Genomic DNA, 23,640 nt, shown 5'->3' on the forward strand with positions numbered 1-23,640 from the left:
CGGTGGGGCGCGCAGGGATGAAACGGCATATCTGTGATTGTTCTAGGACTCCTGTATGAACTGGCCTTCATGATCCACTCCTACAGGCCAGAGTCGCGAGTCCAGATGAAGATCACACTGAAAAAAGCTGCGATCCTGGATAAACTCCTCTCTGCAGTTTCGGGAACACACCCTTCACACAAATGGCCTACAGAGAGAAAAAAATCATAGGACATGATAATTGTGCTGTAATGCACATTATAAAAAAAATGCTTGATATTGTAACAAGCTCTGGTAGGATCAGGATGCCTTATGGTTCACACATTTTTATTGCACCTTTTGTGTGCTTAATTACACACTTATTATGAAATTAAGCAAACACCATTTACCTTGTTCATTTTATCATCATTTGCTATATCCAGCAAAGTAAACATCAGATTGAAGGGTGATTCCCACAAAACTGTATTTTCTGCCAGCTTTTTTACAGTAAATGTAGGTGTCTTTCCAAAAAAGGCACTTGGAGACTCCAAAAGGTCACCAAATTATACTGTATAAGGAGTCCATATAATTCTTAAATTTATGCACACCAAAGCACACATGAAAACAAATACAGAAATAAAAAAATGTCAGAATTCAGTTTACATTTTAGACAATTCAAGTTGCAAAAAAAAAAACACTTGCGGCCTTGACCTGACGCATTATACCTACAGTACACGGGTCCATTCAGCATGATTAAACACAGCAACCTGAGTGTGTGTGGAAACAACGTGAATGTTCTGTGCAAAAATACAGTGAGATCATTGAGAGCGCAGCACATGTGCAATCCATCAGGCTTTAATGACAGTCTCAGACAAAGCTGGGTTAGGATCCTCTTAGTATGGCAATCATCTAAAGAGAAAATACACTTGTGTGTTTTGACCCTGTGGGTTTAATGTTCCTTTCACCTTAATGCCATGAGACTTGATGACTGCGGACATTTTTCTGTCTCTGCCAAAAAACAAACAAATCATTGGAATGGTGTCTGGTTGTGTCCCGGATTGCTCTGAGGCTTAAGATCCAAGCGCAGCTTTACTGGAAGATCCAGAATCGTAGTCATGCCAGGAAAAGGGTCAAAACACTTGCAAACAATCAACAAAGAGACACTCAGACATGCGGTGAAACAATTACAAAACCTTGGTGAGAAATGACAGAGAGAACATGGTATAAGTTAGGGTGAGACAAACAATGTAATGACAAACAGATGAATGCAATAATTCATGATGAGTCCGGGCAAAGGATTATGAAGTTCATGGCTGAGTGGCAAAGGTCAGAGAAGGAGTGCCCTCGAGTGGTCAACCTTCGACATCAAAAAAAGTCTCAGGATGTTTAAGTGAAGAAAAAATGCTCTGTTACATTATTTGTCCAAACAAAACAAAATCAGCTACAATGCAAAACACAAAGATGAATGAATGACACACATACATACACTTAACACATTTAACACGCTTATCATGTTTAGGTTTGACTAATATTGTGAAATAATTGCAAAACAATGATACTTCAGTTAAAAGAAATCCTAAACAAAGTAGTTTTTTATTGTTATAATGATTTTATAATGTCTAAATATAAATCTGGAATGAATGAAGCCAGTGTGTAGTGCTCTGTAGACATCTAGTGGCGGTTTAAATTATTACAAATTGAGGCAAATACATTTTTTTTAAATGCCATAAATTTCCCTAAAACTGCAAAACTGTACAGTAAAAACATCAGTGAGTGACATTACATTTGTTTAAAAGAAAAACATTATTTTGATAGAAAAACACATTTTAGTGTACAGTACACCCTAAATGACCTGCACATGACCTGTGAAAAAAGCCCCTACTACATGACAGATATCAATGAAACAGGTGTCCAGAGTTTCTACATGTTTCATAGTGATTATGCACCCACTGGTGGCTAAATTTAACAGTCTAACATTTTAACTGTATATGAAACGTACTTGATTTTGTCCATTGGAAATTAATTGGATGGTTGTGGTTTGCTATTTACTGTGATGTCATGTGAGTGACAGGTTGCTCCGCCCTCATGCCAGTGAACACATCATCGCTGCAAGAGGGATTATTATTTTTATTTTCATAAAGATTACTATGAATTACATTTTTCACATGAATTTAAATAAATAAATAATGATGAGCACGGATAAACCATTTATAATTTTAATTCCATAAAAAAAAATAAGAAATGTCCATTTTATTTCATGGTGACTTTAAGTGCCTTTATTAAGTTATTATATTAATCACATTTATTCTGTTATTGTTTATTTTATTATTTGCAATGCATTATGTTTTAGTTTATGTTTAGTTCAGAGGCTGAGGGCCTCCAGCCACAGTAACATGTTTAGTATAAATAAGTGTCTTTAAAAAAGAAGAAAGAATAGTATGTTTTAAGTTAAATGGTTTCACTTTCACCTGTCTGAAAGTTTTTATTAGCCAATTTTAAAATTGGAGGGAAATAATACATTTAATATGACCTGAATGAAAAATAACTGAGGGGAGTGTGGGGGTATTTTCTAAAGGACCTGTACAGTTTGATCCTTCTGGATAAGCATAAGCAATTATAAAATATTATATAACATAATTATGAGCAAGAATTTGACCGTTTTAGCAACCAGTTTATTAAAATATCAGTTTCACCTCATGATTTCTGAAGAAGCCATGGGTTTTATTGGCTTCTAGTTTTGGATAAACATGAAACTCACGCCCATTTTTCACGAAACGAAAGTTCAGATGTTGAACTTCCTCGATGTCTTCATTGCGTGACAGTGGAGTGTGTGGACGTGATCACATCTGTGTTTGAGTGTCAAACACGAATACACGATGACATGTGTGTGGACCTGTGACAACTGAGCACACCTGCACACTACAGGTAAGACACAAACCTGAGGCTCCACTTGCCTTTATAATAATCTGTGTGTCTGTTTAGCTTTAGCATGTCACACACACGAGGAAGAGCTCAGACTGCGAGTTCGTCAGGATCGGCCATTAATAATAAATCATACATCATATCTCTTCAGCTAAAATAATAACACTCGCACTGGCTCTTTATTATTTTAAGTAAACTTGTCAGAGCTGATGTCTGGTTAGCTTGCCGGTGAACTAGCGTTATATCGTGTTTGTTTATTTCGGGCTGTGTTGTGCAGTTTTACTGATATAATACTAGCTTATTATGCACAGACCGGTATATTAAGCTGTCAATAGATGTGAGTCGTGTAAGTTTTGTGTTGTTTAATAGGTTATAGATTAGAAGATGGTTGTGAAGTACAGCTTCACCATTCAGACACGTCATGTCTGTAGTCTGACGTCAAGTAATATAACAATTATAACAATTGTATGTGTAAATATTGTATATCCATCTACGCTTGATGATTAAACTCGTATTGTCTATAAATTATTATAGTTTCATTTTATGGACGTTTTCTTCTTGCTCGCAATACTTTTAGATCGCAGTGACTTGAGCGACAGCGGCCTCTATTGGGCACTTGGCAACATGTAGTCAACAAGTTTTTATTTATTTACTCATTTCTATATTCATTTTCGTTCAATTTATGTGTTATCTGTTTTAATTTATTTGTTTTAATCGGTTCTTTTGATTATGTTTCTGTTGTGAAAATTTCCACGGAAGTCAGGATCAAAGGCGGGCTTTTCCCACAATTCCCAAAGAGGGTTGAGCAACATGCGGCTTGTTACTTTTATAAAATGACTTGGCTGTTAATGTTTGCTAAGAAAGATAATAAAAAAATCACAATTCGAATAATTGATGCACCGATATTCAGGCCTGTGTGTGTGTGTGTGTGTGTGTGTGTGTGTGTGTGTGTGTGTGTGTGTGTGTGTGTGTGTGTGTGTGTGTGTGTGTGTGTGTGTGTGTGTCACACGACTCATCCAAACAGAATGTAGAGCCGGAAATATGTGTTTGCAAAATGCTTTCTAGTTCACAATAGCAGTGCAAAATATATTGAATAGCCTAATGATGATGTAATGTTGAAAAAATTAAACAAAATCTCTCTCTTTCTATATATATATATATATATATATATATATATAGGGTCAAATCAGCAGTCTGTATAATGGCAAGCCGTTTTTACTTTTATTCATTCCCAAGATATGAATTCTTGATATCAACAATACAATTTTCACTAGATAAAATGCTAATTCTTGATATCAACAATACAATTTTATATTCTATAAATATATTTATTTTTACATTTATCCATTTCTGATATTGTGCAATTGGAATTTCAACTAGTAAGAAATAAATTCCTGATATCAACAATTGATTTTGAATGGCAGCTTACGGTGACATTTAACTAGTGAAAATACAATTACATATAACAAGAATTATAGTTTTTACTAGTTGAAATGTATCTTTTGATATCAAGAATTTGTATGTTTGCGAGTGATTGAATGAAAGTCGAACGGTCTGGGGTGGCCTGAGTATTTATCAGTATTTCGCATTTGTGAGATGATTTCCACTTTTCCTGGGACATATGCAAGCTGACTGAGTTTCTAGATGATGAACTTTGATTCATAAGCAAATGGAAATTGAAAGCAATACAGAGTTCTTAGAAACCATGTGACCTCTGGTGTGTGTGATTTATTATGTTGTTTAAAAGTGTGCACATCCCCTTAACCCCATGCGTTTGCTCTCTGCAGACCTCGGCTCAGAATGAAGTGTCCTAAATGCAGTCACGAGTCTTTAGACAGGGCTCCCAGATTCTGCAGTGCGTGCGGCGGTGAGATGATGTCAGAGTCACGTGACACAGCGCCGGGTGAGGTCATGCATCACACTTCTCTCGCTACGATTTTACGCTCTGTTGTTTGTTCGGAAACACTTTACAATAAGGTTCATTAGTTAAGTACATTAGTTAACATGAACTAAGAATGAAAAATACTTCTACAGCATTTATTAATCTTAGTTAATAGTAATTTCAACATTCACTAATACGTTATTAAAATCAAAGGTTGTGTTTGTTAGCATTAGTTAATGCACTGTGAACTAACATGAACAAACAATGAACAGCTGGATATATTTTAACTAACAACAGAGATTACAAAATACTGTAACAAATGTATTGCTCATTGTGAGTTGATGTTCGTTAACTAATGTTAACTAATGAAGCTTATTGTAAACCGTTAGCGTTTCTTTTTGCAATTGTTTCTTACAATTATTTATTTCCTTATTTTGATGATTATTTGTGCATTTTTTCTTTCATTTTTCTTTCTGTTCAAGTTTAATTCAATGAAGCCCAGATTTAATTTACTTTGACATTTAGACAGGGCATGTAACATGCGTGTACATTTAGTGCGGTGCACACTCACAGTATGCGGACAGAAGTGTCTGAATCCACTTCTCATCCTCGTTCTCATGAAGAGCCCCTCCTCCAAAGTAACGTCTTAATGGAAAGATTAACACATTTTAAACACAAACATTACTTGATCAGTCACAAACTTGCTTATTTGATGAGGAATGATAACTCAGTGTATGCGAGAGGTACTCTATCGCGTCACATTATCACGCCGAATCCTGCACTATAGAGTGAGTGAATGAGTCGTTTCCGACACAGCATCGTGTGTGTGTGTGTGTGTGTGTGTGTGTGTGTGTGTGTGTGTGTGTGTGTGTGTGTGTGTGTGTGTGTGTGTGTGTGTGTGTGTGTGTGAAGGGACACTGCCGGTCAAAAGTTTTGGATCGGTGAGATTTTTAATGTTTTTAAAAGAGTCTCTTCTGCTCATCAAGGCTGCATTTATTTGATTAAAAATACATAAAAAAAACTTTAATATTGTGAAATATTATTACAATGTAAAACAGCTGCTTTCTTTGTGAATATACTTTAAAGTGTAATTTATTCCTGTGATCAAAGCTGAATTTCCTCATCATTACTCCAGTCTTCAGTGTCACATGATCCTTCAGAAATCAGTCTAATATGAGGATTTGATGCTCAAGAAACATTTATTATTATAATCAATGTTGAAAACATTACGTTCAAAACGTAATGTGACAAAAAAAACGTTCAGCGTTCAAAAGTTTTTTTTGGGGGGGAAAGAAATATAATAAATCAATACTTGTATTCAAGGATGAATTAAATTGATCAATAGTAAAGACATAAAGATACAGTAAAGACATTTATAATGTTACTAAAGATTTTTATTTCTGATAAATGCTGTTCTTTTGAACTTAATATTCTTCAAAGAATCCTGAAAACTGTTTTCAACATTGATAATAATAATAAATGTTTCTTGATCATCAAATCATCATATTAGAGTGATTTCTGAAGGATCATGTGACACTGAAGACTTGAGTAATGATGCTGAATATTCAGCTTTGATCACAGGAATAAATTATATTTTAAAATATAGTAAAATAGAAAACAGTTATTTTAAATTGTCATAATATTTAACAATATTACTGTTTTTTGTGGTATTTTTGATCAAATAAATGCAGCCTTGGTGAGCAGAAGAGACTCTTTTAAATACATTAAAAATCTCACTGATCGAAAGCTTTTGACCGGCAGTGTCCACGTTGACTGACGCACCTCATGACGTCAGACTCATGATGTCAGACGCACCTCATGATGTCAGACGCACCTCATGATGTCAGACTCATGATGCCAGACGCACCTCATGATGTCAGACGCACCTCATGATGTCAGACTCATGATGTCAGATGCACCACATGATGTCAGACGCACCTCATGATGTCAGACGCACCTCATGATGTCAGACGCACCTCATGATGTCAGACGCACCTCATGATGTCAGACTCATGATGTCAGATGCACCACATGATGTCAGACGCACCTCATGATGTCAGACGCACCTCATGATGTCAGACGCACCTCATGATGTCAGACGCACCTCATGATGTCAGACGCACCTCATGATGTCAGACGCACCTCATGATGTCAGACTCACCTCATGATGTCAGACGCACCTCATGATGTCAGACGCACCTCATGATGTCAGACGCACCTCATGATGTCAGACGCACCTCATGATGTCAGACGCACCTCATGATGTCAGACTCATGATGTCAGACGCACCTCATGATGTCAGACGCACCTCATGACGTCACAAAGCACATGACCAGAGTCTCCCCTCTATAATAAAAAAAATAATAAAACCTTTATTTAACCAGGTGAGCACATTGAGAACATTTTCTCATTTACAATGGCGACCTGGCCAAAAAAGCGTCGAGGTACAAAAACATAAGTTACACATATAATTACAAGACAGAGTAGTACTCAATTAACATAGAAGAAGATTAATATACAGATCCGTAAAGCAAGTACACAGATCAGGTTAGCATGTACAATGGTCCGACAGTAAATTTGCTAACAGTAATTTGAAAGTGATTAATGGGAGAATGGATTCAAGTTTCAAAGATTTTTGGAGTGTATTCCAATCATTAGCAGCAGAGAACTGGAAGGAGAGGCGTCCAAAAGAAGTACGAGCTTTAGCAGCCACCAAGGTGATATACCTGCTTGAACGAAGGTTCATAGAGGGGATTGCTCTGGAAATTAATGATCGTAGATAAGGTGGGGTGTTACACAGTAAGCATTTATAAATAAAAAGATACCAATGTTTTTGACGCCGGGTATGTAATGAGGGCCAGCCGATTAAACTGTAAAGGTTGCAGTGGTGAGTGTTATATGGAGCATTGGTGACAAAACGGATGACACTATGATATACAACATCCAATTTCCTAAGGAGAGAATTTAAAGCGATTCTGTAAATAACATCACCATAATCAATAATTGGAAGAACAGTCATTTTCACAAAGGCAAGTTTGGCTGGGAAAGTAAAGGAGGCTTTATTACGAAATAAGAAGCCAATCCTAGATTTAATTTTAGCTTGAAGCTGATTGATATGGGTCTGGAAAGAGAGTGAACAGTCTAACCAGACCCCTAAGTATTTATAGGTATCTACCTGCTCTATTGCAAACCCATCTAGTGTCATGATACTTTTTGAACAGTCAAATGCAGTGTGAGATCGATTAAAAAACATAAATTTAGTTTTACTAGAATTTAAAAGCAGTTGAAGGGAACGGAAAGAGCGTTGTATATTATTGAAGCTTTCTTGGAGGTTTTTTAACACAGTGTCCAACACCGGGCCAACTGTGTAAAGGATGGTATCGTCTGCATAAAGGTGAATCATTGAGTCTCCTACAGCAAGAGCAACGTCGTTGATATATACAGAAAATAAAGTCGGCCCGAGGATTGAACCCTGAGGCACCCCCATAGAGACAGCCAGAGGACTGGAGAGTAGTCCCTCTGACTTAACACATTGAAACCTATCAGAAAAGTAATTTGTGAACCAAGCAAGACAATCATTTGAGAAACCTAGGTTTTTCAATCTCTCTCCTCTTTCCACACAGCTGTCAGTTATCAGTTGTTGTTGAAGAAAGTCTCTTGTCATTGTGCTGATGCGTAAAGTCAACATGACATCAATACACATGTTTCTGGTCGTCATGTGCATGATTCATTCAAACCAAAATGTCTGTGTAATCTCCATCAAAATATAGTTTTTTTTTTCCACCGAAGCACAATGTCACATACTTTTCAACCCCTCCCCAACCACGTATCATATGTGGCCCCCAATTAATGACTAATGATCGTTACAACAGAAATGAATCAATCAAAAACTTACTGGACATTTTCTTCTAGAGCTGCTGAACAAACTCTGTTGCATTATTTTCCTGATATCTCTGTAAAGCTCTTGCGTGCGTGCGTGTGCGTGTGCGTGTGTTACATCAATAGCATTAATAGTTGCTTTGGAATATAAGTTCTGCCTTCGGCAGAGGTGTGTCCGCTGTACAGTGCTTTCGTTTCAGAAATTTGTTTAGGCTTGGCATTTAGAATAAATATTGTTTAAATGAACAGCACTATGTTAAGCACTGGTATTCTCATTCAAATTCTGAATTTGCACACAAATGCTCTGTAAAGCAGCTTTACAGAGATATCAGGACTCTCTTGACTCTCTTACAGTTACTGGCCTTGAGGTGTATGATGTTGGTGTCTCTGACCATCTGGCAACATTATTCAAAATTCCACTGTCATTTTCTTTTCATAAACCAAAACGTCAGATGATTTTTCGAAATATCAAAAACATCGACTTTATCACTTTTAGTCAGGAGTTACATCTTCTCTCCCCTTCCCCAGATTTATCAATGGATGAACTTGTGAATTTTTACAACACCAGCCTTAGCTCCATTCTGGACAGTCATGCCCCAGTTAAAAGCCGGACTGTCACTTTCTCTAGGTCCGCACCCTGGTTCACAGGAGAACTTAGAGAGATGAAGCAGTCTGGTCGTGTCCTGGAGCGGACCTATAAAAAATCTGGCTTGACGGTGCATAAATTGGCCTATCAAGAGCATCGTAGGGCCTATGCTAGAGCTCTCTCAAAGGCTAGGTCACAGCATTATTCCATGCTGATTAACAACAATGCAGGCGACTCCAAAAAATTGTTCTCCACAATTAACCACCTTCTCAAACCACAGACTCCATCATTCTACAGCTATACCGACTCAAATTGCAATAAATTTATGAACTTTTTCATTTCCAAAATAGACTGTGTCCGTTCAGCTCTCTCTCCTCTCACTTGTCCCACTCCTGACACCCCTACAGTACTGATCACGCAAAAACTGTCAAATTTTTCACCTACAACGCAGCAGGAGGTCGAGATTATTATCCGTAAATCTAAATCATCCACTTGCTCTCTTGATCCCCTCCCCACCGCTCTGCTCAAAACCCACCATTCTTCCATTAGCCCTCTTATAACTAAATTGATAAATCTTTCACTTAAAACAGGAAATGTTCCAATAGCTCTAAAAACAGCTATTATTAAACCTCTTCTTAAAAAACCCACCCTAGATCCTGAACCTCTGTCAAATTACAGACCCATCTCTAACCTCTCTTTCATTTCAAAGGTGCTAGAAAAAGTGGTTTCCTCCCAGCTTCATACCCACCTCAGTTCTAAAGGTTTGTACGATAAATATCAATCTGGTTTTCGCTCTCAATACAGCACAGAGACAGCCCTCCTCAGAGTGACTAGTGACCTCCTTATGGCCTCTGACTCTGGTTCCACTTCTCTGCTTATCCTCCTCGACCTCTCTGCTGCATTTGATACTGTTGATCATCGTATCCTCCTTCATAGACTTCAGCACTATATTGGTCTCTCCGACACTTCCCTACAATGGTTTCGCTCCTATCTTACAGATAGGACTGAGTGTGTAGCCTTGGGGGAGGCAAAATCCTCACCTCACATTGTCACCTGCGGGGTCCCCCAGGGATCCGTACTCGGTCCAACCCTTTTTACTATTTACACGCTTCCCCTTGGTCGTGTCGTCAGCAGGCATGGAATTCACTACCATTGCTATGCTGACGACACACAACTTTATCTTCATATCACTCCCTCCGGTTCCCCCTCTGCCATCATTTCCCGCCTCACCTCCTGCCTGGAGGAGATCGGGGCATGGATTAATCAAAATTTTCTGCAGCTGAATGGCTCAAAAACAGAGGCCATTCAAATGGGAACGCCTCACCAATTACGTTCGTCACCTATCACACTTGTTTCTTTTCTCGGCAATACTATTCCCCTCTCTCCCTCTGTTACTAACCTTGGGGTCAAGTTTGACCCATACCTTTCTTTTGACAATCATGTCACCTCAATTTGTAAGACCTCGTTTTTTCACCTCCGTAATATTTCCAAACTGCGTTCCTTTCTTTCCTTCCCAGCTGCAGAGAAGCTCGTCCATGCCTTTGTCTCCTCCAGGCTGGATTACTGTAACGCACTCCTGTGGGGAATCCCTGGTAGGAGCCTTCAAAAGCTCCAATTTGTGCAGAATAGTGCTGCCAGGGTCCTAATGAGGGTGCGGAAACACGAGCACATCACCCCTATCCTAAAATCCCTACACTGGCTCCCTGTTTATTACCGTATAGAATATAAGATCCTCCTACACACTCACCACTGTCTGCATGGTGCGGCCCCCACATACCTCACTGATCTCCTTTCCTTACACACTTCCACCAGGACCAGAGCAGGCAAACGGCATCTCCTGGTTACACCTAGGACACGGCTCAAGACTATGGGCAACAGGGCTTTTAAAGCATCCGCCCCTCATCTATGGAATGCCCTTCCGGAACAACTTAGAACTCCCAAGACTACGGATGTTTTTAAAAAAAGAGCTGAAAACTTATCTTTTTAGAAAAGCGTATTTTTAAGTATTTTTATGTGTTTTTAAGTGTCTGCGTATTGATTTTTATCTTATTGTTTTGTTTTGTTTTGTTTCTATTTTATTTTAATTTTATTTATTTTCTTGTAAGCACTATGAGATTTGATGTCAAATGTATAGTGCATTATAAATAAAATTCATCATCATCATCATCATCATAAGTTGCCGCACGTTTCAGATGATGCAGTCTGGAAAATACAGTATGTTCTTGGTGCTTGAAACTGGAAATGCAAAATATTAAGCATTTTATTTAGTCAAATTTTCAGAAATGTGCTTTAAAATATACAAAGCATTTAGATGGAAACCCAACAAGACACTTTTTCTCATTAATTCCAGATGAATGAAGTCAAGTCCTGCCCTACATCTGTTTTCTTGTTGAACATCCAGTTCCACTTAAAAAATACTTCACATTACAGAACCGAACTGGGCTGAGAACGATGTTTCATGTTGACTTTAACATATGCTGTTTCCATGTGTGTCCATCCTATTTTATCAAAACATGTTCAATTATGTTTTACTTATTGCAAGCACTTAAGACAGCAACTATTATAAAATATATTTTAAAATGTACTTTATTCTTCTGATCAAAGCGGGATTTTGTAATGTTACTTCTTGTAATAACTGACAACAAAAAAAACATTATAGTTAAATTTTTTGAAATCATGTGATCATGTTAATTATGAATATTCTATTGACAACCCATAGTTTTTAACAGTAAAAAATAGCTAAATGATTTAATTATGGTTTTTATAGTAAAACTATAATAACTACGAATTAACCATGGTTTTAATACAATAACCATGATTATTTTGTAATTCCTATGGTTTTACTACAAAAACCATGATTAACCACCATGATTCATTTTTGTAGTTACTATGATTTTTTAATAACAATGTAAATGAGTATATTTATTAAAATCTTTAAACAGATTCCACCTTCTTGAAACAGTAAACCTCTAATACCAGGAGTGTCCAAAGAATTTCATATAAGAGAAACTACAACATCATCATGTCCTCAATTTTAAAAACGTTAACTACTAAAAAATGTATAAATGCCAAAGATATAAAAAAAAAACATAACCAACTCTAAAGCTGATCCCCAAAAACATTACACCTCTTCATACTGGTACTATGAAAACACCACAAACACTCAAACATTGTAAAGCAACTTTTACTGAAACAACTAAAATGTTATAAAATGCATTTGAATAAAATAACAATGCCAATAATACAAATATTAAATAAAAAATTATGTTAAACACTATATTGGGCTTTAAATAATGTATCTTCAAAAGTGTGGCATACTAAACAAAATCAGTGTCGTTCTAGACAATTCTTTTCAAAAGAAATCTGAACACAAATGTTACATGTTTAACATGGTAAACACAAACATTTTTGCATTAAAAAAAGAGGCATTACAATCACCACAATGTAAAGAAGTTTAAACTTAAGTGTAACCCATATTAAACAACATCAAACCTTTAACTGTGGCTTTGACTATTACTTAGGAAACATCCAAAAAACTTTTATGAAAATAAACTATATAAAAGAATAAAAAATATGAAAAAAATATGAAAACGAATAAATGTTTATAACAACATTGAAGTTAAAATATCAATAATGGCGGCATATTTATTAAATTAACCAAATTATAAATTTGGTCAAAACAAAATTTGCAAATATTAATGTCCAAAACAAATAGTTCTTTAATGTTCAACTGGGGGGAAAAAACATCCTATGAAAAGACAGTAAATAAATGAACAGCAATTTGTCTGTTTTAAGTAAAGGATCCCATAAACATTAATAAACACTCACTCCTGTGTTAGTGCTTCACACTCTCGGTTGGCAGGTTTACCCAGCGAATCGTCAGCTTCACTTGATACAGGTTTGCCCCACAAACGCTTAGCTTCAGCTGGCACGGTGTCAGCCAACAAAACCAGCTCTCCATCTCTCCTTCCTCTTCTCTTCAGCTTCAGCCTTCCCCTCATGCTTCACCGTGCTGACTGCAATCACAACACTCCTCTGCATCTTGAACAATCACATCCACATTTCCAGTAAACACTCCTCAAGTCTTGCCCAGTCCCTCTTCCTCTAAACGATTCTTCAAAACTGAATTGGACAGTTTCAATTCATCTTCCCCAGAGTCACCTGACACAGTGACAGCTGGCTGAAAACTGGTCATCAGAAGCCCACCGGCTTTGCAGAAGCCCACATTTAATACACCGGTTAAACTTCGCTTTCGCATCAAAGTCCGCCTGCCAAGCGTGGCACTTGACACCGCAGTGACGGACACTGGCCTCGACGCCATTAAATCTATGCCGGATCAGACAGAGCTGGCTTCTCTTTCATTTGTGTAGATCGGGTGGCTGTCACATACAGATCACCTGCAAACTCCCTAGTGGAGAGATTGGTCATTTCATACGATTCACCAACGCTTGGGTCTCCCACAGATTCAGCTTTATACGGTCGGTGCGTAACAAGTCTGCATATCCACTGGTACTGAACCGACATGAACCGCTTTCACCTTGACGGTGGCGACCGGAAACAAAACAAAAAGCCTTTATTTACTCAGTAATAATAATAATAGTAATACAATTTATTTAAAGGCGCCTTTCTCGGCACTCAAGGACAGCGTACAGGGATACATAAAACATTTAAAAGTTACAATAGAGAATGAATAAAACAACATTCAATTGACATCAAGTAGAATAGGCAGTTTTAAACAGATGTGTTTGAGTTGTGATTTGAAATGGGGGAATGAATCAATGTTTCTAAGTATCAATAATACTTAATGCACACAAGCGCAAACAAACAACCTCTATTACATAATCATACAGGGTTTGTCAGTCACCACAAATCAGTGATTAACAATACATTCTCAATGCAGATTAATTTACAAATGAATCGCCACAGTATGTTCCTCAGAGATGCTTTATAGATGCTATTTGCATTGGTAAACACAACCAACAATGGGTCTATAAAACATTTACTCCTTTACTAAACTATTGTACCATAACAGTATCACATTTGAACTGCTGCTAATCAAGACAAAAACAATCGTGTGAAGTTTATAAAAGGTTCATCCTGCGTGTCCACAAGTATCAGCAAATCCAATTTAAAAATGATAGACAAATAATGGCAGCCAAAGAAATACAATTTCATATTTACCATCACTGCCTCGACATTACAAACACTCGTAACACAACTTTTTCATTTCTTTCTTTCTTTCTAAAAAGAAATTATGAATATTTTGTAACATTATGGGTGTCCTCACACTAGGCATGTTTGCTTTGTACCATGCCAGAGCACGATTGTCAAAAAATACATTATTTGCACATACAAAATAGTAATAAAACTGGATTGGACACTCAAACACTAACAAAAACTAACAAAGTTAAACAAAGTTTGTTTCCAGAAGAAAATAGCGTCACAGTCCAGCTTAAGCAAGTTCAGTGATGGTTCATTTCTGTTGTAAAAAAGTAATTAATTTAGTTAATTCAGTTCTCATTTAATGGTGTCAATGCAGGCAGATCAATAATATTGTGTAATATTAAATGTCCCCAACTAAGCGAGCCTAAGTGGGAACCGATGTTGACCATTTTAACAGATCTGATTTCATCATTTAAGGCATGTGACAGTGAGTCCTAAAGATAGCATTTGAAACTAGAATTAGATGCAGCGTGAAGAAAGCCTTCCTAAGAGGTTATCAGTGTGTGTGACCTTTGTTTTTGTGTTTATCAGCTGAAGCACAAGACGAGTCTCAATCATCCTCAAACATTGACACCGATGCAGCAATAACTGATCTCAGACCTGAGTCTGAAGCGCAGGATCTCCAGAACGCCAATGTTTCTCCGAAGCGTCCAAATGAAGACGCCCTCCCGAGCCCAAAGAAGAAGGTGATGGATATGAAAATCAGTTTAACATTTAAATTGTCCTGGATTAAGTTTGTTTTTCTTCTTCTTAAGGTCCTTGCACACTGAGTCCGAAAGTTTCGCACGTTAAAAAAATAAATACGACCTCACGTTGTGTCAATCACGTTTACACACTGACTCCGAAACTTTAGTTTGTCATAAAAAAATTCGGATCGGGTTCGATTTTCTGCGTTTTTCGCATCCGTAGCAAAGCATTTTAAATGGTGTTTTGACGATTCAGAGCCGCCGAAGCACGAATACGAAAAACCGCAGTGTGGAAGGGCCTTTATTCTGAGGTTTTTTAAAAATGTTTCTTATTTTAAGGTTCTGTTGTTGGTGATTTAATAATGCATATTATTTTTCTTCATCCTACAGAAAAGAAAGAAAAAGAAGAAAAAAGCCGGTGTTGCAGAGGAGCCTTCGTCTCTGACCTCTGAACTCTCTGATATATCTCTGACTGATAAAGAGAAGAAAATGGAGGAAGACCAATCTTCTGACAGTGATGGCTCTCACTGCACCGTAGAGGACAGGCCTAAATCCTCCTCTCATCTGAGCCCGCCTGAGACTGAAACCTCTGGCGTCTCGGCTTCAGACGCTGGGAAAGCTCAGTCTGACAGTAGTTGTGTAACGCCTGGAGCGGCTGAAGAGCTGATCAACACCAGCACTTCTCCACCAGTGTCAGAACAGGCAGATCAGCAAACTGAGAAGGAGAAAACAGGACAGAAGAGTAGATCCACAGGAGCACAAACTGCTCAGAATGCTAATATGGACCAGAATGCTAACATAAAGAGCGGTGAAATGGAGACGGGTCGTCAGGACGAGGAACCGGCCAGTCAACAGAAGAACACAGCGTCTGGGAAACACACTGAAAGTGGGGAAGCAGAAACCAACAAAGGGGTTCAGCCAGTTAAAACAAAAAAGTATGGAAAAGCCTTTATTTTGATAAATGCTGCTTTTTTAATGTCTTTTTTAATTGAAATGTCAAATAATACTGTATACTTTGACTTTAAAAATGACAGAAATCAGAAGAATGAACCACAGAAACCATCACAGGAAATGGTATTTGGCCCACAGAGTAAATCCAAGGTAATCAAAAATTAAATATATATTTATATATATATATATATATGGAAATATAAAATGTGTCCTTTTACTAAGTTGTCAGTAAATTTTGGAACTGGCATAAGAAAGAGCTAAAGCTTCAGCCAGTCAGGCATGTTATCAGCTAACATTGTCAACCTCAGAGAGCCCAAATGTTCGTTGATTCTTTGGTCAGACTGATATATTACTGTTACTGGAAATTACAAACATGGAGTTAAAGGATGACATTGTGTTTAGAAGAATGCTGCCTCCAGTGGAGATCCAGTGAAGGTGGAGCAGAGTGAGAAGCAGAAGTCTGCTCGTTCTGACCAGAAAACTGAACCTGACAATGAAAGTGGGGAAACAGAAACCAATAAAGGAGTTCAGCAAGTTTCATCTGAAAACAAAAAGTATGCCAAAGCCTTTGATGTATTTTGATGAATGCTTCTTTGTCTCCTTTTTAAAATAGGTTTGTCATGTCTTTTTTTGTTGTTGTTGTAAAATGTCAAATAATAATGTGTACTTACACTTTAAAAAATACAGAAATCAGAAGAATGAACCACAGAAACCATCACAGGAAGTGGCATCTGGACCACAGAGTAAATCCAAGGTAAACAAAAATTTAATATATATTTTTTTATACAACAGTTTGTTCTGGTTCTCAATTTTGATTGGCTGAGAGCCTTTTCCAGGTCTGTTTGTGATTGTGATTTCAATCGTTCAATCAATTGTGACAAATTTAACTTTTAAAGTCACAATCACAAACAGACCTGGAAAAGGCTCTCAGCCATTAGATGGTGGCAAACAATGTCTTTATGAGCGAGTCAGGACGTTTACATACTGTATATAAATATATATATTTGCAAAAAGAAAATGTCAACCTGAAAGAGAGCAGAATATGGACCAGAATTCTGCAGAATGCTCAGTTCGGCTCAGAGAATGTACTCAAGGTAACATGCGTTCTGTCCTTTACAAGGGTGTCAGTAAATTTTGGAACTGGGATAAGAAACCTCTAAATCATTGGCTAATCAGGCGCTGATAATTTAAGACAGCCCAAATTTGATTCTTAGGCCAAACTGACATATTGGTCTGTTACTGGAAATTACACACTGTAGGTAGGAAATGTTGACTCTTTCTGTTTATTTTGCATTTAGAAGAATGACGGATCCAGTGGAGATTCAGCAGTGAAGGCGGAGCAGAAGCAGCAGCAATCTCCCCATGGGAAGAACGATTCTGCTGCCAACAACAAAAACAATGAAAGTGGCGATACAAAAAGTCAGAATGAAGCACCTTCAAAAAGGTATGCAGATTCAACCTTAATCAGGGTAGCTGGTGTATTGAATTTTACACGGATGAAAATGAGGCTGTGATAACTTTCACAACAGTTTTATGGAGTTTTTGTCTGCTTAAAAGTTTTTTGGAAAGATGTTTTGTCAGCTGTACAATTGGCGAGAAGCTAAAAAACAGTATAATAGTCAGACTAAACTGGAAAGAGTCACAGCACCTGCATATTGTTGTCCTATTCTTAGTTTAATGGCTTCTATTGCTCTCCTCATTTGTAAGTCGCTTTGGATAAAAGCGTCTGCTGAATGATTAAATGTAAATGTAAATAACTGGTGCGCAGATATGCACATATTCGTGGTAAAAATAAATGATGCGCAGTAGAAGGTGTGGAGGGTAGCATTTTTGAGTGCCAAGTTTTTTGGGGACAGGGACACATTCACTTACTGGAGTAGGATTTCTCTGGTAAGATAGCAGTCATGATGTTAAGTGTGTTCATTAATTATTACGGACCATGCCCCACAGTTCGGCACGCTTGTGATTCGCGGATAAACTGCTACGTTTAATACACTCAGAACAGTCAAAATACACGTCTCGGCAAGTATTCTCTTGGTTATGTCATAAGTGAGAAAGAAACCGGATGTGTGTCAGTATATTTGGTCCGTGCATTCGGTCTTAAAGGGATAGTTCACTTTGAAATATATTTTTGGTATGTTTTAGCTTACCTCAAGGGCATCCAAGATGTAGGTGTCTTTGTTTCTGCAGTAGTTTCAATTTTGATATTTTTAGGTCAAACCGTTCTTGTCTGTCAGTCATATAATGCAGGTCTATGGTCACCACCTCAAAGAGCATGCACAGAGAAGCCCAAATTAAACATGATTTAATGACTCGTAAATGTAAGTACACATTGATGGCCTAAGACACGAAACGAGCGGTTTGTGTGAGAAAACGAACAGTATTTATATCGTTTTTACCTCTTGTAACCACAGCCACGTCCAAGTGATCTGAGGTCGCCGGCGCTTCGGTCTGTGCGTTACAAGAGGTAAAAACGATATAAATACTGTTCGTTTTCTCACACAAACCGCTCGTTTCGTGTCTTAGGCCATCAACGTGTACTTACATTTACAAGTCATTAAATCATGTTTAATCTGGACTTCTCTGTGCATGCTCTTTGAGGTGGTGACCATAGACCTGCATTATATGACTGACAGACAAGAACGGTTTGACCTAAAAATATCAAAATTGAAACTACTGCGGAAACAAAGACACCTACATCTTGGATGCCCTTGAGGTAAGCTAAAACATACCAAAAATTAATTTCAAAGTGAACTATCCCTTTAAAGTGACAGCAGCCTAATATTCCTGCTGCTGTCTGTGTCATTAATGTTACTAAATAAAATACAGCTTTAACAAATTTAATTTCTACAGTGAACAAATAAGTGTTATTTTACATTATTACATTTATGTACCTGAATACTATACGGTTAGACTTTGTAACTTAAATAGTATTCATCTCTGGTTGAAGGTTGAAGGTTGTAATTTGTGTATTTGTTCTTATTTTATTACCGACTATTCACTTGTCTTTAATAATAGGTGAACTTTATCAGTTAGGCTAGTAGTTTTTTCTGTGGTATCAAAGTACTTGAAGTGAGCTTTAAGTAAAGTGATGAGGACAGCTTGTAGGATAAGTGTGCCGTGTAAAAGTGTGAGCACCAAGCAGCATCTCCAGGTTTCCTTGAGAACCAGACCAAAACCTTTGCCCTGACTATAATCTTTTAAACACACTGTACTTCTGTTTCTCACAGCCTCGTTTTCATTCCTGTCAAAAAAAGAAATATGGCGTAACCTAACAAAGATCTATTGTGTGATAAATGTTCTTCTTCATAGAGCAATTTGTTTTCCTGGATTATCTTATCTAGTTTTGTCAAAAGGTTGTCAAACTTTCTATTTACTACGGATTTTTGCAGCGTTGTGAGCAACGCATCACAGACGTGAATGCAATATTGAAACCAACAAAACCAAGAAACAAATAAATAGATATGTTTTAGAAAAAAGAAAGAAAGTATAATCCTCAACTAATATTTGTTTGAAGCTCTGATTGCTTTTAATACACCAGGACCAGGCAGTTGGTTTGAACAAAAGTCTAATAACTTGATTTGTCACATCTCATTAGGTCTTTTTTCCCCTATTCTTCCTTGCTAAAGAGCTCCAGATTGATGAAACCGCAGGGGAATCTCTTGTGCACAAGTCATTCTACAGAGTTTTTTGTTGAATCACTGACCATTTTTCTGACGACTTTTCTTGATTCATTTCTAATATCAAAACCCTGCCATTTTAATTGGGCAATGTAGACTGTATCTACTGTAAGAGATTTATGTTGCATTGTAGTCTACTTCTTTGACTAAAGAGTGGAGTTTTCGCAAGATTGCAGAACTTGGTCCGTAAGCTCACGCTGAACTAAAGTGATTGACAGCTTCAGTGATTAATAATAATAATAATTAATAATTGATTACATTTATATAGCTCTTCTCGGCACTCAAAGCGCTTTACATAGAAGGGGGAATCTCCTCAACCACCACCAATGTGCAGCATCCACCCGGATGATGCGACGGCAGCCATATTGTGCCAGAACGCCCACCACACACCAGCTTACTGGTGGAGAGGAGGCAGTGATGAAGCCAATTAGTATATATTTATATATGGGGATGATTAGGAGGCCATGATGGACAGAGGCCACTGGGCAAATTTGGCCAGGATGCCGGGGTTACACCCCTACTCTTTCCAAAGACATCCTGGGATTTTTTGTGACCACAGAGAGACAGGACCTCGGTTTAACGTCTCATCCGAAGGACAGTGCTCAATTGACAGTATAGTATCCCCGTCACTACACTGGGGTGTTAGGCCCCACACAGAGCACAGGGTGAGCGCCCCCTGCTGGCCTCACTAACACCTCTTCCAGAAGCAACCTGGTTTTCTCAGGAGGTCTCCCATCCAGGTACTAACCAGGCTCAGCCCTGCTCAGCTTTAGTGGGCAACCAGTCCTGGGCTACAGGGTGATATGGAGATGCTGCTTGGTGATTATAAAGGGAGCACTCTTTGCTCACTTCCCATTCACAGTTTGTGTATGACCAACGGCCACATACACAATGCAAAGTTTTGGGTTGGATACCACGAAATTAATATTGCAAGTAGCACTTACAAAATTGTGATGATTTACATGGCAACGGACAAAACAAAACGAAAAAATCTGAAATGTCAAAATAAATGTGCATTAATTCTCGAAGTGTAAATGCAGACAGATAGACCTGCCACAGCAACACTGTGGAGAAAGAAAACAAATCTGTTGGCCTAATAGGTTTAAGTAAATGCCTTTTCACTTGACCTTTTAAAGTTTACATAAATTAAAAATACTACATGCTAATATGTTATTTACTTATAATTATTGTTAGCACTAATCATTATTTTTTTATTGAATATTCTTATTTTCATATAGGTTTTTGCTATGGTATTGAAATTGGTACCGAAAATAATGCAGTTTTACTGGTACTGAACACGGAAATGTTGATACTTTGACAACACTGATCTTATCAATATTTTTTAATTGCAGAAATCCAACACCAACTCAGCATATAAGTTCCAGTGACAGACTTACCATTTACTTTCATGCAGTCCTGTCAAAAGACTTCAAGTTTAACTTAGACGAGGATCGTGTCTTCATAAGGGCTGGTGGTCGCATGGGTGACTGGGAAAAGGACCTGGTTGAACTGTCTGTGTCACGGTTAGTAGGCTAAAGATTTTCTGGACCAATTATTGATCATTCATTACTATACCCAGATGCTTAAAAACGGTTTTATTTCAGGGATCTTGAAGAGCATGGATTTCTTGTTGAAGGGAAATTTGTAGGCAAAAAGGCCAGTGTAGAAACTGTGTCCATCCCATACAAGTATGTTGTCTATAGAGAAAAAAAGCAGAAGTATGAGTACGAATACATCTACAAACTGGATTCAAAAGAAACCACCAACAGATGCCTGTTTGTCAAACCACGTCTCCTGAATGATGAAGGTAGGTGAAGCTCATTTAAAGTCTATATTCAAGTTTTTATTTACCGTATATACCTGAATATAAGACGAGGTTTTTGTCCTAAAAATAGGCTGAAAAATGGGGGGTCGTCTTATATTCAGGGTCATCTTATATTCGACTAGAGGAATCGATTGATAGTCTTTTTCTCCTGCGCCGTCGACTGACGAGAGCGGCGAGGATCTCGATGCGGCGCGGACGCGCTTGGAAAAAACGGGGGGGCAAGCCTCTCTTATGGAGGGGGGGGGGGGGGGCAAGCCTCTGCTCGCTTGTCTCCGTCCACTCTGGCATACTCTGTGAATGGCGCTTTTTCTTGCGCGGCTCGAGCAGAGGGAGAGAGAGAGAGAGCAGGAGCCGGATTGTCGTCGAAAACGGCCGGACGACCCCACAGGGTGGTTAAATCCATCCCGTCGCACTCAGGGCAGCCGCAGTCATGGCCAATCAGGAAGCGCATATGTGCCGGTCTCCGCAGACGAGCGGCCTTCTACACGAGGCACAGGTGATGCGAGGCATTTGGAACAACGCCTCGGAAATTTGCTCTTAAAATTATTTTCTGTTGAAAACAAGATTTTTTCCACAAAAATCTATTTTTCCCCAAAAATAAGTCTGGAAAATGGGGGGGTCGTCTTATATTCAGGGTCGTCTTATATTCGGGTATATACGGTATTTATTTATTTTTTACCTGACCTAATTTGTTCTTGTGGTATATTGCAGGGGAATGGCATCAGTATGACGATATAATCTGTGCAGAACCATCTAAGGTGAAACGGTTGAAAGAAGCCTTTTGGTCTGATCAAAGGAAAGGTGTAATAGAGGGAAGAGAAATCGCTGGTACAATCATGCTGGAAACTATCTTTGACCTCCTGAGAAACTGGAGCAAAATCAACCTCAGCAGCTTCTTCAGTCAACTCAGACAGTTTTATGAAGTCTATGCAAACCCTTTTGTATTCGAAGGGAAAGAGGAAAAATGGTACTCACTCAATTACGGTGAAAAAGATGTAAGTTAACCATGTGCATCTCAGCATATACTGAACACATTCATACATTACAGTAGTGATGGGATAAACAAAGCTTTTTGAAGCTTTGAATCTTTTGAACCAATTGCTTTGCAAAATGATTCACTGTTTTGAAGCGCCTGAAACGCGCTAGTGACCTCGCTGGTCAAAACATGCAAATGCAGCAAAAAAATGTCCATTAAAACACCTTTTACATACCAATTGCAAATGTTTTATTAGGTGCGTTTCCATTACAGATTTGCGCAAAACCTTTGCGCTTTTTTCTAAATGTCGATAAAAAACTATTGCGAAATGACGGCGTTTCCATTAACCGATTTTATGCGACTAAAACGGCGTTTTTTCCTTTCGTGATAAGTCATTCCAAAAATCATGGCAACGGACGTTGGTAGGTTTATATATATATCCCAGCCACCGCACAAGACATTATTATTATTAATGGAAGGAGATGAGGTGTGTTATCCAAGCATTAATGGCAGGGAAAGACCCTTATACTGCGAACGGCACATATAGCCTAAGGAGTTTCTGGGTGTTTCTCCCTCATTTCTGCTCCGAGGTCTTGATTGTGGCATTTCTTTGAGGTTTAGAATCCAGTAGCCTATTCCTGTAATTAATAATAATAATCTTTATTTTATATAGTGCCTTTAAAAGTTGCATCTCAAAGCACTTTGCATAAAAATAATGAGGTTAAAAGACACACATAACAGTCCAGGCAGTAAACACTAAACAAGCAATAAAAACTAAAAAGCCATTATAATAACAAACAAAATAATCACATGGATCACATCACATGGATCACATAAAAGCTACCCTAACAAAGTAAGTTTTAAGGATTTAGGAGCCAAAGAAGAAAAAGCCGGATCACCCATAGTTTTTAGGCGTGTTGTTTGGACAGTTAAAAGACCAGCTTCAGATGAGAGTAGAGCACGTGTAGGGGTGTATGGGATTAAAAGTTCACATAAATATTGAGGGGTCAAATTATGCAAGGCCTTATAAGTGAGCATGAGAATTTTAAAATCAATACGGAAACTAACAGGA

The 23,640-nt window shown here is 38.0% G+C and overlaps 1 protein-coding gene across 1 annotated transcript in view; it reads left to right on the forward strand.

Moving 5' to 3' along the window:
- The first annotated feature begins 4,667 nt into the window (after window positions 1–4,667).
- The window catches only part of rnf213a (ring finger protein 213a), a 118,472-nt gene continuing 99,499 nt past the window's right edge, over window positions 4,668–23,640 (forward strand). Inside the window, exons 1-10 of the mRNA XM_056249969.1 lie at window positions 4,668–4,783; window positions 14,982–15,136; window positions 15,527–16,071; window positions 16,171–16,237; window positions 16,490–16,641; window positions 16,775–16,841; window positions 17,386–17,531; window positions 21,120–21,290; window positions 21,372–21,574; window positions 22,304–22,587. Coding sequence (XP_056105944.1) covers window positions 4,681–4,783; window positions 14,982–15,136; window positions 15,527–16,071; window positions 16,171–16,237; window positions 16,490–16,641; window positions 16,775–16,841; window positions 17,386–17,531; window positions 21,120–21,290; window positions 21,372–21,574; window positions 22,304–22,587 — 1,893 coding nt within the window. The 5' untranslated portion in view covers window positions 4,668–4,680. The remainder of the gene's footprint in view (window positions 4,784–14,981; window positions 15,137–15,526; window positions 16,072–16,170; window positions 16,238–16,489; window positions 16,642–16,774; window positions 16,842–17,385; window positions 17,532–21,119; window positions 21,291–21,371; window positions 21,575–22,303; window positions 22,588–23,640) is intronic.

Source organism: Rhinichthys klamathensis, unplaced genomic scaffold, assembly GCF_029890125.1.
Source record: "Rhinichthys klamathensis goyatoka isolate OS25496 unplaced genomic scaffold, OSU_Roscu_1.1 h1tg000065l_1, whole genome shotgun sequence".
Lineage (NCBI taxonomy): Eukaryota > Metazoa > Chordata > Actinopteri > Cypriniformes > Leuciscidae > Rhinichthys > Rhinichthys klamathensis.